Source organism: Leopardus geoffroyi, chromosome B4 (assembly GCF_018350155.1).
Source record: "Leopardus geoffroyi isolate Oge1 chromosome B4, O.geoffroyi_Oge1_pat1.0, whole genome shotgun sequence".
Classification (NCBI taxonomy): domain Eukaryota; kingdom Metazoa; phylum Chordata; class Mammalia; order Carnivora; family Felidae; genus Leopardus; species Leopardus geoffroyi.
Window position 1 is genome coordinate 92,999,448 of NC_059341.1, and position 15,846 is coordinate 93,015,293.

Here is a 15,846-nt window from a genome sequence, read left to right on the forward strand (position 1 = left end):
GCTTTTCTGAAAGCAGATAATTAGAATAAAGTATTATTCTCATTTACTGTCTTAGTAATTCTAAGCAAAGAGAGGGATGAGGAGATTTAGTCTGGTGTATTTGAATTCTTTTTGAATCCAAGGTATCTCCTGAACTTTTTTGTAATCAGAAGTTTCCTGGGGGGTCAGCCTTGAGTTTGCCCCCCAGTGTATGGTGTCTGAAGTATTACTTCCTTTCCATTTTTTCAAATTGCTGTTGTGATACAGTCAAATGTTGGCACTGCTCTTTTTCCCCATGTATTTCAAAAGATTGCTGATTATAGGGTTGAGACTGCATAATGAAGAATGGTAGCTCCATAAGAATACCAGGTATGTCCCAGACTATTCAACAGTGTACATGCAGCTTATTCTACTCATGTAGTCTTAAAAGGTTTGCAATGCGCATTTTATAAGCTGAGAAACTGAGGCTCTTGCCTAAAGTACCTTGCCAAAAGTCATAAAATTGGCAAATGAAGTGATTTGGATCCCCCTCTGTGTGACTCCAAACATCTTTGCACTATAATTTCTTCCCCACGTTTGCAGTTTCTACTTTTTGTTCTGTGTTGAGTTTCAGGTTCCTCCTTCTGTATTCTTAACCTCTTAAGAGGTTACATTCGGCATTAAAGATAGAAATAAAAGTATTTTGAAGGCGCATGTCTCCTTATCATCCGATAAATTGTGTACTTGTTAATAGTGTTCAGTTTATCAAGCAGCGGATCTGTCTCAGGCTAATTATTTTATTTGAACTCAGTTTTTTCTATTTTTGTTGCTTTTAGTGAAAATACTAATTTTGAACTCTTGAGTGCACCATTCGCAATATTTTTATACCTGCTGGTTCCGTCACTTCTCTGTGCAACCTACCTTTTTTTTAAATTAAGTATCTGTAAACGTAATTGAAGAACTTTTGGGGCTCACTCATTCCATACCCTCTGCATTATATAATGGTGCTAAGAATCGGTTATCATGTCTGAATGTGAGTGGGTCTAATTGATTACCTGTTGCCAAAAGAAGTTCTGTATTTCACTTATCGTGTCCTTCTGTCACCTGCATGGAAGAAATAATAATATCAACATAAACTTAGCCATTTAGAAAAAGTATATAATGTATATTGTATTTTAAGCCTACCACGACTATATGATGTTTCTCTTAAAATTTTCAGGTGATTTCCTAAAAACATTGGAAGACCCAGATTTGAATGTAAGAAGAGTAGCCTTGGTCACATTCAATTCAGCAGCACATAATAAACCGTCATTAATAAGGGATCTTCTAGATACTGTTCTGCCACATCTTTATAATGAAACAAAAGTTAGAAAGGAGCTTATAAGAGAGGTAAGTTAGTTACATTACTGTTTATCTAAGCTTGTCCTTTACATTTTAAGAATGTCCACACATTCTTTTTTGTTTCAACAGGTAGAAATGGGTCCATTTAAGCATACAGTTGATGATGGACTGGATATTAGAAAGGCAGCTTTTGAGTGTATGTACACACTTTTAGACAGTTGTCTTGATAGACTAGATATCTTTGAATTTCTAAATCATGTTGAAGATGGTTTGAAGGACCATTATGATATTAAGGTAAGATATTTGTGCCTGTTTATAAATTGCTTTAGAGGAAGACTTTGCTACAGTGACTTTCACCCTTGCAATTTACTCCTGTGTATTAAGAAAAATTGATTTGCTTGTCATGATTTAATAAGTGTACTATAAACTAGAATATGCAAAAGTAATAGTAATACAGTGTAACATTACAGGGAAAATCCAGAAACCTCATTGGAGGAGGAAGTCAAGTCTAAGTTATGGATGGAAAATTCTCAAATTCTGTATGCCAGCTTGCTTTAATGCATAGACCAGAGATCTTTCCATTACTTAAAAGAAGAGTCCAGGCAGGTTTTGGTGTTCAGAGTATAAGGAGTGAAATTATTACTACTACTACTACTACTACTATTTTTTTTTTTTTTTTTTTTTGGCCTGTCTTAATATTGGACAGTAATCTTCTCAAGGGAGTTTTTTCTTTTCCTTTTTAGTTTTCCATCAGTGTCTTGGCTAATTCTTTTGTCTGTCTTTAGAGCTGTTCTATATGATAACTGTTTTACTTACATGAATGGGGGATTTTTATTTTCCAGTATAATAGGCTTAGTATCAAAAGTATTGTTAAAGGATAATACAGAAGGACTGTTTCCACATATACATAGCAATCTGTAGAAATTAGAGAGAAATACCCTTAGCTGCTCTGTTTTATTTGCTCATGTCCATTTTAAATATGAACTATAAAAGGGTGATTTAAAAAACATTGTCTCTTCTTCAGGCCCTTTAGTCAAGCAGGGCAAAAGTGGTAGTTGAAAAGTAATTCAGCCATACTATCAGAATTCCAACTTGTTTCCTATGTGGTAGTAACCTGACCCTCCCAAATTCAATGAAGATAACCCCAAAAGAAGTAATAGGATCCTCCTGTTTTATTCTGTAGTTTATAGTGTAAGAGAAAAAAAAGATTATGAGTTACTGGGCTTTATATGGATAATATAAGGATAACATAATATATTATAATATATATTCTATACATATATTCTATATATTTATATATAATATATAGATATATAGAATATATATAATCTATAGAATATATATAATCTATATTATATATATAATCTATATATTATAAGGATAATATAAGGATAATATAATATATGGATAATATAAGACTGAATAACCAGCCTTTTTGATTTTTTTAGGAATATCTGCTAAGACAGTGGAAACTTATTACAGAGCTTTTCTCCTAGTTATTTTCTTGTTCAGTGGTTTCCATTCTGTTATACACAAGGCTTTTTAACAAATACTGTATCTGTGATCCTATCCTGACAGGTTAAGTAAAAATCTCTGGGAAAGGGGTTGAGGAGTTGGGCAGATTTCTAAAGCTTTCCAGCGCTGATGTGCAGCCAGGATTGAGAACCACTTTACTAGTTTTGGACTCTAGGACCACATTATAAGGTCGATCTGCCTAATGCTCATAATTAATATTCCTCAGAATAAAGTTTGAAACAAATTTATGTGATTCCAAATGGCAGATTACATTAAAATGAAACTTGATGGTACATGCTATGCATTTCCTCTTAAAAGCTTTGTCAGAATTTGGAATTTTGTCTTTAGAAAATAATGCAAAGTCTAAATTTTTTGTTTTAATTTCTAATAGATGCTCACATTTTTAATGTTGGTGAGACTCTCCACCCTTTGTCCAAGTGCAGTGCTACAGAGGTTGGACCGACTTGTTGAGCCATTACGTGCCACATGTACAACTAAGGTAATCACTGATAGACATCACCCTAGGCCAGACTTGGTATATTCAAGAATCCTAGTTGATTCCATACTGTAGTTTTCCAGATTTAACCATGCTAACACCCTATGTATTAGTTGGCTTTAAAAGTGAATCTTTTAGGGGCTCCTGGGTAGCTTAGTTAAGCATCCGACTTTGGCTCAGGTCACGATCTTGAGGTTGGTGGGTTCGAGCCCCGCGTTGGTCTCTGTGCTAACAGCTCAGAGCCTGGAGCCTACTTCAGATTCTGTGTCTTCCTCTCTCTCTGCCCCTTCCCCACTCACACTCTGTGTTTCTCTCAAAAACAAACATTTAAAAAAAAATTTAAAAAGTTCACCTTTTAAATGTGGATGTTTTAGAAAACGTAGCACCATTAAATGCCATTCTTAAAAGCTTTTACTTAATGTTATAGATATGTATCATGTGTTGAAGTATCGATTCTGAGACCATAAAGGAGGAAATGGTGTATTCTGGTAGAGGAGGTGGTGAGTGGGAGTCCTAGAAAACTTCATATGAGCACGATGACATATAAAATGGACCTTGAAAAGTTAGAATTATTTTTAGATTCAGAAGGAAACAGGACTTTTCATAGAAGAAATACACAGTACATGGCAGTACATGACATGTTTGAAGAAAAATGAGTGAACAGGGTAGCTAGAAGAATAGTTTCTTAGAGGCCAGAGTAGGACTTGCTTAAGCAGGTAAGGCTCTGGGTCCCATTCTGTTTTCAACCATGAGGGCTCTGGATTTTGTTTTTATAAGGGGGCTTTGTATAAAATGTTCCCTCAAAGGTAGAGAGCTACTGCTCAACAGTTTAAAAATAACTGTGTTTAGGTATAATGTATCTTTTGGACCTATAAGACAGTGGCTTTGCTTTATTTACCAGAAATTTCTACATGCTTAAATTTTGTTCAGGAGCTGTCTTTATAACCTAAAATATAAATTTACTCAATGTTACAGGTGAAAGCAAATTCAGTAAAGCAGGAGTTTGAAAAGCAAGATGAACTGAAGCGATCTGCCATGAGAGCAGTAGCAGCATTGCTAACCATTCCAGAAGCAGAGAAGAGTCCACTGATGAGTGAATTCCAGTCACAGATCAGTTCTAACCCTGAGCTGGCGGCCATCTTTGAAAGTATCCAAAAAGATTCATCGTCTACTAACTTGGAATCAATGGACACTAGTTAGATGTTTGTTCAACACGGGGACCATTACTTTGACCATATGATGCACTGAATTGACAGGTTAACCATAAGACATGGAAAGAGAAGTATTTAAGGCTTCAAAATGTTCCATTTTTTTCCCTCTTCTCATGGAGACAGTTTGGCTTTCTTCCATTGTTGTTTTTGTAGCATTTATTTCAGAAACATGTATTTCCACAATCTCCAGAGGTTGTAAAGCCACTAATGTTTTAGTGGTTAGGGCAACATTTAAAAAATGGAAATTAAAATTTAGGATTTATGGAGATAGGGTCCAGTATCTATTTGCCCTGTAATGTTTAGGATTAAAATGTTGAAATTTTGTGACCATGAATTTCTTTCTTTTATAATTTTTCTTTAAAAAAAAAAATCAAAAAATTTTACAAGACGAAAACCATGTTTTTCTCGTATAACTTTTTGTTTCAGCAACATAAATCGATTTTTAGCTGGCAGACAAGAATATCTGTGTAAGATTTGTTACGTTTCAGAGGGTTTGGCAGTTTAAAAAAAGATAAGGTCTCATTTTTTTTTAAGTATGGGGATTAACAGTATCCCTATTGTGCACACTAATTTTGCATGAGCAAGTTTACAAATATGTATTGTCTGTAAAGCAGCATGTGCAGATTATTCATAATAACAAAAGTGAAAATAGTATTATTGTATTAGTGCAATTTTCAGATATTTATTTTTGCACAGAAAACATATCTGGAGAAAGAGAGAGAGAGGAGTAAATTTTTGAAACTTTGGTTTTCTTAATGCCAGTGTGAATTTGCAGATGTTTTCAGCAAATCAAGTCACAATAACAGTTTGCCACTTTTTCTATTATAAATTTTCTTACACATTTAAAATTTGAATATTTAAGTACTCAGTTTTTCTCAGTTACCCATTTGTGTGCGTGTGTTTCAGCTTAGAAATTTTTAAAGCCAGATGTTTCTTTCATTCCCTTTGGATCCCTACATTCCTTATTGAAGGATACAAATACTGTGTACGCTTTTGAATTTTATTTTTAGGAAAATTCTGAAGCTGTCACAGGTTTGTTAGCTAATATAGTGTTTTCTTTTAGTTGAGTTAGATTTTCCCCCCTCTTGTAGCGCTAATTCACATATTGTATTTGGTAAGTGTTGACTACTTTTCCTGATTAAGGGTCTGTGCTGGGGGGAAGCAAAGCTTTGCAGTACTTTATATTGTAGTTAAATTTTTATTTAACATATCCTTCAGTGAGCTCATTTCACACTGTAGCCTCTTCCTTCAAATTTGTGGTGCTCCTGTAACAGTAAGAACTAACTTCTGAAATAAAAGACATCTCCTAATGCTGTGCAAACATAGTTTACATGTATTGAAGGAGGCAGTTGTTAAATCGACCAATTTAAGCAATCAGATATTTGAAAACTGCACCCTTTATTTTTGAAACTGTGAATTAGAAATATTTTTCCTGCTGTATAACTTCCTGCTTTAACATCTGAATATGCAGTGATTTTAATTGATAACATACTGTGGTTATTCGATTAACAGCTTGATTTCAAATGTTCAGATGATAATGCATAAGACATCATTACCAGTAAGGATTTTAGTACATTAATCTAGAACGTTACATGAAGTTGGTGCCATTTCAAAATGTGGCAGGTGATAATCTTCTACCATAATTTGCATAAAACTGTAATAGAAATTTATTTTGAGATGTTAGTATATTATGTACTATGCATTACCGTGGTATAGATGTTGTGGATATATTTAAGTATTTGGTTACATGGTTTCACAATAAATTACAATACTGCAGGCTCTAGGACCATATAGGAGACTGACATGCATATGTTGTGTGACTGTCTTAGTTAATTGTCTAACGTTAAATCCAAATACTTCTCATGTATTGGATTTTTTTTTTTTTTTTAACTTCCAAGATGCATGGTTTTTTTTGTCTTGGAAGACGGCTGATTTTTCTAACAGCTGAAATTCTTTTAATACGAAAGTAGATTACACTTTTTTTCTAGTAGATCTGGTTTTAGTAGTTTTTAAAATATATATATTCACATATATATATTTACATACATGACAAAATTAATTAACAGAGAAGAATACTCCGATTTTAAATGTTGAGTCATACCGATTAACTTGGTACTTCTAGTGGCGATGTACCAATTCTGGAACCGAGGTTGCGAGCTGTGGGGTCTGGTCGTAGTCTGCCATTCATACTACTAAGTGGTCTTTTACCTACTATGGCAACCATTAAGCAAAACCTCCTTAATATGTAGGTTTCTCTGGAGAGCTACAAGTTAATAGAAAACAGCTGTTTGCCGATTTTCTTGAGGACATATAAACTGTTTAGATCTGCTTTTTAAAAAAAAAGTTCAATACAGGGTTGCATTTTGAGGCTATTTTATGAAACCAAGGCAGAAAGGAAATTTGGTATGGCAAGGCCTAACCTAAAAATTTATATATAAAATCAATAGCACTGAATAATTTTTAATTTTGGAGAGCGTAAGCAGGGGAGAGGAGATGAGAGAGAATCTTAAGCAGGCTCCATGCTCCACGCAGAACCCAACATGGGGCTTGATCCCATGACTCTGGGATCACACTACCTGAGCTGAAATCAAGAGTCGGATGCTTAACCAACTGAGCCACCCAGGCACCCCTGAATGATAATTTTTGAAAAGGTGGTCATGTCTTCAGTAGTGATGGCTAAAACTTTCTGACCGTTGGGAATTAGAATGCTTAAAAGATTGAATAGTTACAAAAAATTTTATGTAACCATAATTAAATCAGTTTTTTTTTTTTTTTTTTTTTTTTTTTTTACATTTTTGTTGGGTAAATAACATACCAGCATATCTATTTTAACCATTTCTAAGTGATTTTTGTTTATACCTCGTTCAGGCTTGGGGACAACAAACGAATATGATTATACAGTCATGGTTGAAGTTCAAAAGAATGAGATATTTAAAATCCCTAGTCAGTGAAACATTTCACTAGTTAATAAGCCATGAGCTTTATTCAGCCACGTGACAAAGTATATAGCAATACTTCACAATTAAAATGTTGAAGTAACATTTTCTGCCCACATTAAATTTTACCAAAAATTTAGATTGTTAAAGTTAACTGCCATTCTTTACATATATTATGCTTCGTAAATATTTTGATATTAAAGAGCTTAAAAATTTCAGCATGTTTTGGATTCTAGCTCTATCTTAAATTGAATCCTGTTTTTCCAAGCAATGCCACCCCAGATCCATCTTTTTAAAATCTTATTTAATCTGTAGAATGGAAAATGGAGTAACACTTCATATTACTGTTTGGGAAAAGGATATTCTGGTTTTAAATGTGATAAGTTTTCCTTTGATACCTTTGGTTGTAAATATGGAACACTATGGAAGTCTTTGGTGGCGAGCTCCCAAAGGGCTCACCAGAGGAGGCCATTTTCTCAAGCATACACAGTAAAATTACTTCTTTTCCTATTCCTAGAAAAGATGTTGTGAACACCTGTGCTGCACATTAGGACGAGATCTATCAGCAACACGTTTCTGCTTATAAAGTTCTAATTGAAATTGGGATTTTTCATTGGGCATCATAAAAAACCAACTTCAATTAAAACTACTAGAGGGGATATTGCAGGTTTTACTTTATTTAGACCCTGTGATGTCAATGTGTGTCAGGTTTCAGAATAGAATAAAATTTTTACTAGAGGGAATCTTAATACCCTGACCTCTTCCTACCTTTTAATTCTGATCTTAAGTAATTATTCTTGATGATTTTGGCAAATTGAATTTTCACTTAGGTCTTAGAAAAAGCTTACATTCTATCAACTGGAAATTTTCCAGATTAGGTAGTATTGGAATTAGTGTGTATTTAGCCATTATCAGTAACTAAGGACATTGAGTGATATTATTCTAGAATGCTCACACACACACACACACAGATGTAAAGAATTGTACTCCAGAACTGGTTAATGTATGGCATCATAGTAACCTCATGTTTTAATAGCCTGGACTAATAACCCTGTTATTCTGAAAAGCTGTTTTACTTGTTTCACAGACATCTCACTTTTAATAGAAGCCCAACTGCTTTCTTAGGTAAGGGCAGCTAAATGTGTGTGATGGTAGCTTACTATAATCCTAGTGTAGTATTTTTAGAAGACACACAAATGTGTGATTCTGTTTGGAATCATTACCATCTATGAACTCAGTTTAGTTAGGCTTTCCTAAAAGGGCTGGAAATAAACTCCTGGCTCTTTATTCTAGATCTAAAATCCGTGCTTTCCTCCAAGGTTTAGATTTCAATGGAGAAAGACCTGTTCTTTTTTAGACCGGGATTTCTTATCCTTGGCACAATGGACATTCTGGACTAGATAATTCTGTAGCATGAGGGCTGCCCTGTGCAGTAAGATATCCCCTTGCCTCTACCCACTTAGATACCAGTAGTACCATCACCAGCCCCGGGTGTTGACTACCAAAATTGTCTCCAGATATTGCCAAATGTCCCTCCCCCGTGTATGCAAAATTGCCCCGATTAAGAAACATTGTGGCAGAGATTTCTTTCTAGCAGCTAAACCCAACCGAGAACTGTAGAAGCTTTCAGACCTTCTTGTGTCAGTTCATCTTCCTAAGTACTACTTCAGATGAACCTATTTTCTTCCTAATCGTTAAGTTCAAGTCTCATGATTTAGTGAAAATAGGTTTCTACTCTCTATACTGTTCGCGCCTCTGATTGAAATGGGTGGTCTTAAATCCCTTAACACACACTTTTTCTCTGGCTGTAAAATGCTTTCTGCATACCTAATAGAAATACGAACATAAAGGGGCTGCTACTATACAGGGGACGTGAAGCAGTTTGAACGCTTTGGGACCAATGCACTGTATACAAAAGTTTAGGGACAGGAGCCATGAGCAACTGGTACATTTTCCTTAATTCTTACAAAAAGAATAAGATTTGTTAATTTTCTCTTCAAGAGAGTAGTTGATTAATTTACCTTATTGAAGTAATGATTTCTTTCCCAGTACAGGTAATTTCCTATTTAGCTAGAATATGTGAAGACCTGCCGAATAGTGCTGTTTTTTGTAAGTCCAAGGCAATATCTACTTCAACCTTGAAAAGCTGACTATAGCAGATTTTTGCTATTTTTCTGGCATTAGTTGATGTTTGGAGACAATAAAATGCTTCCGTATGAATCTTGATACCCACACATGGGATTTTAAAGACAGATGGTGGTAGGCAAGTGGCAGAAAAACGACCACAAGGTTGCCTGTTCTTTGAAACAAGACTACTGTGTGAGTCCTCTTTCAAGTACCACTTGGGAGAATTGGCATGAGCAAAAATAAGAGTTTCTCTCCTTTTACATGATACTGAAATATTAATGAGGTTATTGGTTCACAGCGTAGGTCCAGAATAACCTTGACAAATGAGTCTTCAAAATTGCCATTTAAAAGATTCAGAAATTTGTTTCAGCATCAGTTGTCTTCTAAGATGCAGTCAAGGATTATCAGAGGAACATGCGTTGCTCTCCAGATAAGAGCCCTGACTGATAAGTGTTCTGCAATAGCCCCTACTCACAGAGCTCTACATGTCAAGATTTATATAAAATATACTACCATGCTTCCCTTCCTGTAAATGTATCAGAGGCAAAGCTAATTACCTCCCCCCCCCCCCCCACCTTTCCTTGGTACCTCCTACTTTTTAGTACTATGTGCTTGGTAGTGGAGACAGTACCTACAGGGAAAACACACTGCATAATTACTATTAGTGTTGTAACAGAGGAAATACAAGGTTGTGCATGGTTTGTATCACAGTGGTTCCTGGTCTGGGGTTCAGAACAAGCCTAAGCCAAGGAAGCTGTGTACTCCAATGGGAACAGAACTGGCAAAAGCGTAGAGACAAGGGGACATGGCATATTCAGAAGCTGAGTATGGCTGTACTTGGCAATATAATAATGAGAGGCTAAAAAGGGCAGATTATATGGGGGCCTTGTAAACAGTTTGGATTTAATTTCAGGGATGATGACAAACCATAGACTGACAAGCTAGACAGTCATGTGATCAGATTTGTATTTTTTTGAAAAATTAGCTAGAGAATGGGTTAAAAGGAAGGTCAGACATTTGTTGATGAATTAGGACATTACTGGTATAAACAGGTGAGAAGGAATGCTAACGCTGAACAAATAATGAATATAGTTTGGAATGGAAGTCAGGATGTTTGAAATAAAATGGACAGAAGTATATACAATAATACTGCAATATGAAGAGTCCCCCAAATAGGGAGTTTAGGACAACCTGTTTATTATTCTACATGTCTACTGTAGGTAGCATGGGGGGTCGCCTTCCCATCTCACTAGGATGCAGTATGACCAGGCTATCTGTCCATTGCTGTGATGGAGGGAAAGTGAATCACATCTGTCTCCTATTGCTTGTGCCCAACCATAACATATCACTTATGATCACATTTTGATGGGCAAGAAGTCATGACCATATGTAACAGCTGAACGTTCACTCAAGGCAATTGTGATAGTAAGCTCAGCTGAGTTGTGATTTTTGTTTTTTAAGTTGGGGCAAGGGATGTAGAAGAGTTGTCACTTTGCATGCTCCACGATAACTCAAAATTAGATGTTCCTACCTAAAACAAGTTCTTTTCAATCAACATGCCAAGTTTCTCTGAAACTTTTTCACTCAGTGCCAGTGTCTGACTCCTCTCCATCTTTTCTCTTTATCCTCTATGACTACCCTCACCCTTTCCAGAATAAAATTTTACCCGTTTTTAACACTGGCACCCAGGGCCATGGGAAATGGATCACCTACCTCAAGTCCCCTTTGTCCCTCCCCATTTCAAGTGTATTCAAATAAAAGTACCAGCAATGTTGGTTATTTTCTAACATAACGTATGTAGATAACCAACCCTATGATCTCTCCTTTTATCAACTTTCATCTTTACTATTTCAACCAACCATTCTGAAGGATATGGCTTATTTTCATTTAGAGCTATTTGAACTTAACCCCAGATATCCTACTTCAACTACAACTTCCTGTCCATCAAATTCTGTGCTCACTGGCTCTAAACTGATCTTGACCTCATAGAGTCCTGCAGTATTTCCCACACTTTTTTTCTCAGTCCTTCCTAACCTGTTTTCCACCCAGTATTGATCTCCTGGTTTGATTTTCTAAAAGGCTCGCTCATAAAATTATTTGCATTTAAGGATGCTCACTCCCTAAATCTTGCTTTAAGTTTTATACTTAGCTTCCATCTCCATACCTACTGGATTACCATTAGTCTAATTTTATCAGTAAAATTAAGGTCATCCTTCCATCTAAAATTCTCACATCCATTCCCATCTTCACTCATACCCTCATCTCAGAGATTGAGTTGTTACCCATTAGCTCAAGACCAACCATTAGCTCCCAGAGCCCTGTGCTCTCCAGCCTTTCCCAGGTTTTGGTTAGGTTGGTTCATTTCTTCCCTTTATTCTCAACACCACTTCTACTGGTTCCAGCTGCTGGCCGCAAAAGTACACTGAAGTCTCATCTTAAAAACTTCATTTTGTTTAATTGCATCTCCACAAGATATCCTGTTATCTATAGAGAATGAGGTTTGCTTTCCCAATTTTCTTGCCACCTTTCCACTGAACATAGTCTAATCTGGCTTTCGTCCCTTTATCAGTGACGTCTTAGATGCCAAAAGACGAATGGCCTTCGTTCTTTTGGCCAAAAGATGGCCTTCGTTCTTTTTCTTAGTTGAATGTATGGATACTAATACTGTTCATCACTTCCTTCATGAGACTACCTGCTGCCTTGGCTTCTAAGACTCTGCTGTCTCCTGGGGTTTCCTTATGAGGCCCCTGCATCTCAAGATTCCCTCAAATATTGTTCACTAGGGCTTTCGGTCCACATGTCTTCTTATATACACAGGTTTCCCCTGCTACCAAAAGTTGAGCCTTCTATCAAAGCTTTCATAAGACGAAATGGCATAAAGTGAAGACGCAACTATCGTTGACTTACATGGAAACATTTCTGAGTGTTCCCAAAGCCAAAAACTAACCTGCCAGCTTTTCTGACACCTTTGAACACGTCTTTCCAACAGAATGAATGAGTGAATGAATGAAAATGGAGACAAAGCGCATCTGCCCACAGACACAGTTCAAAGCTATGGCAGCTTGTTGCTGAGCTGCTGGGTGTGGTTCCAGGGAAGGAGTTGGTGGCGCCACTCTCGGAGCGTGCACTGCCTCTATTAACTGCTGCAAAACAACCACTGAATGCTGTTTTTGCTTTTTTTTCATAAAAGCAGAAACCCTCTTGGGGTTTCTTTTTGTTAGTAAGCACACGTACTCATGTAGGCCTCTCATAAAAGCACAGCGGCGTAACATTAACTTTTGAAAAGTGGGGATACCCGTAACAAATACTTCCTAGGTCACTTCATCCATTCTCATTGTTTACATGTTGGTTTTAAAATCCGTATACTGAGCCCAGTCCATGCCCCTGTATTTCAGACTATTACATCAAACCACTGGCTAGACCCCCTGCCAAGGTATGTGAAACACAGCATATCTAAGGCTGACCTCAGCATCTTCCCCGAGTTTTTCCTGTCTTTATGTCTTTGGGGAAGGCCCTCCATTTACCCAACCACTCAAAATCTTAGCACAAGTTTGGAGGCAGAATAATGTCAAGCCCAAGGATTCTGCTGCCAAACATTGCCTGGGTTTGAATGTCGGCTGAATATTAGCTGCTCGACTTGGGTAAATTTCTTAGCCTCAGTTTCCTCATTTATAGCATGGGGATAAAAATAGTAGCTACCTCATTGGGTTATCGTGAGGGTGAGTAGAAATACTTGTAAAGCCCATAAGACCGCTTGGTACAAAGTAAGTGCTATGTAATTGTTAGCTCTTATTAGCATCTGCCCATTTGATTTCCTGAACACTTCTTAGGTCCATCCCAACTCCTCTTGGCTCAAGACCTCACTTTCTCCTTAGCTCGATTGGACTACTGCAAATGCCTCCTAATAGGTATTTTTTGTGTTCATGCATTCAGCAAGCTAATTTATTAAGTGGTTTGCTAGGTCCTGCTGGCCTGCAAAGGCGGGTGAGAGTCAGTACCTGATACGAAGAAGTGGGCTCATTGCCACGACAGAACAGACCTACAGAAGCACCAAAAAATTCTACTATATAAGGAGGGATAGGGGACTGAGAGGATGACAATGGAGAATATGATCCACTCTACCTGGGCGAGGCAGAAAAGGTTTGTAGGAAAGATGAAATGCTTCAAGGTAAGAGGTCTTTCTTAGAAGAGTGGTTTCAAGTGAGTATGCATCACAATCACCTGGAAGGCTTGTTAAGACAGATCGCTGGGCCCTACCTTCAGAGGTTCAGGTCCAGTAGGCTGGTGTGGGGCCCAACAATTTGCGTTTCTCATAAGTTACCTGGCCCGGATTCTGCCTCTCCAGACCACACTTTGGGAACTACCGTATTAAAATACCCAGAGAGCATGCATTCCCAACTCCTTTCTCTACACAATTGCCAAAACAACGGTCTTGACCATTTCATATCCTTGCAGTACATCCCTCAGTGGTTCCCTTCTGCCCATAGGGCAAGTACAATCTCCAGATGTGGTTACTTACTGTCTGTCCCGCTAGCCTTAGCATCTGTCACACCAAGGACTGACCTTTATCCTCTGGCAAGAAAGAACTGTTTTCCTGAGCCACCACACTGTTCTTTACCTTCGTATCTTTGCTCAAGTTTAAAAGATGCCTTTGACTAGAATATATTGTTTTCTCTTCCCTTTAATATGACTGGATACTGTCTTGTAGGCTGAGACAAGGAGTCTGGGGAGTTTTCCTTGCCGCTAAGTGACAAAGAGGGCATAATCTAGGGGCCGACTCCCATGTTTGGAGCCTGTCACATTTCCACACATGTAGTATAGTCCAATTTTTTTTTTTTTTTTAAAGCACCTCTGTTACCGTTGTGCTGACACTGCTATTCCTCATGCCATTGCCTATGATCGCTGAGTAGGGGAGGACAAAGGGAAGAGTTGACTGAATCAACTGTTCTCAGACAGTCCTTTATGTATAACCTAATACTACCAGCAACCCGGGCCTCCTCTGTACCTAATGTCTCACAGTTTGGAGTCCTCTCTGGGACTTGGCTGGCCTAAAAGGATTCCTGTTTTGTCTGGTTTGTGACTTCCTTTATTCCATTGCCCACCCTGCTTTCTGTCTTCTAGAAATTTGCCAGAATATCTGAAATACTTGGACGTTCCCTTTTGCTCTCTATATTGTTTGGATTTATATTTTACAAATGTTTGCTATCATTTCAGTAGAATTTTGAAACTGAATAAATAGTATGTGACATACGTCTGCCATCTTGAAGCTTCTGTTATTTCTTGTTCTTTCTAATGGATTAATGGGAAACCTTATGACATAGGTGGTGAAAGCTCAGGCTGTGATCCTGAGTTCAAACCTGATTCTATCTTAATTGTGGGACTTTGGCCAAATTATTAATGTCCTCAGGTCTGTTTCTTCATCAGTAAAATAGAATCAGGTGTACCAGCCTCAAAAGATTGTTAAGAAGGTTAACACACACATACCCACACCACAGAGGATGGCACATAATTTAGCACTCAAATATATTTTGAGAAATACATTTATTCATACATGAATGACTATGGGAGCTTAATAGTCCACTTACAGATTTTCCTTATATTACTCCCATTGCTGACTAGTTGGATTTTTCCAAATGGGGAGGAAGGGATATACTTTGAGGGGGAACATTTTACACCAAATTTTGAAGCTGCTAGTGTGGCTTAATATTTGAAGCCATAAAAACATAAGTCATTATACTAGAAAACCAAAATAATAAAATTATAGAGTAGTTACCAGAAATGATAATAAATAGTATCCTGAATGGTGAAACATTAAAACAATTTGATTTAGTGTAAGGTGCTAGGCCATCAGCATAATATAGCGTTTTCCTGGAGGCTTAAAAAAAAATGAAAGAAATGGTAATGAATGTTATTAATTAGAAAAGAGAGGGGCACCTGGGTAGCTCAGTCAGTTAAGAGTGTGACTTGATTTCGGCTCAGGTTATGATCTCATGGTTGCGAGATGGAGCCCCGCATCAGGCTCTGTGTTGGTGGTGCAGAGCAGGCTTGGATTCTCTCCCCTTCTCTCTCTCTGCCCCTCCCCTATTTGTGCTCTCTTGCTCTCTCTCTCTCTCTCAAAATAAATAACTTCAAAAAGAGAGAGAGAGAAGAGGGTGGTTCCAGATGGCAATGGAGGAAGATCCTAAACCCAACTCCTCCCATAGACACATTGAATCTACAAGTACACGTGGAAAAATTTGCTCCGAAAAAGATCTGAAAGCTA

General features: G+C 37.2%; 1 protein-coding gene and 1 long non-coding RNA gene across 4 annotated transcripts in view; one reads left to right on the forward strand and one right to left on the reverse strand.

The window, feature by feature from the left end:
* CAND1 (cullin associated and neddylation dissociated 1) overlaps positions 1–5,842 on the forward strand; it is a 43,441-nt gene extending 37,599 nt beyond the window's left edge. For both annotated transcript variants that reach the window (XM_045465764.1, XM_045465765.1), the window contains 4 exons: positions 1,178–1,347; positions 1,429–1,593; positions 3,206–3,313; positions 4,286–5,842. In XM_045465764.1, the coding sequence (XP_045321720.1) occupies positions 1,178–1,347; positions 1,429–1,593; positions 3,206–3,313; positions 4,286–4,510 (668 nt within the window). In that variant the 3' untranslated portion in view covers positions 4,511–5,842. The remainder of the gene's footprint in view (positions 1–1,177; positions 1,348–1,428; positions 1,594–3,205; positions 3,314–4,285) is intronic.
* The window catches only part of LOC123591443, a 207,057-nt gene that overhangs the window by 31,917 nt on the left and 159,294 nt on the right, over positions 1–15,846 (reverse strand). For both annotated transcript variants that reach the window (XR_006709324.1, XR_006709322.1), the window contains exon 10: positions 1,014–1,062. This is a non-coding gene — a long non-coding RNA (uncharacterized LOC123591443). The remainder of the gene's footprint in view (positions 1–1,013; positions 1,063–15,846) is intronic.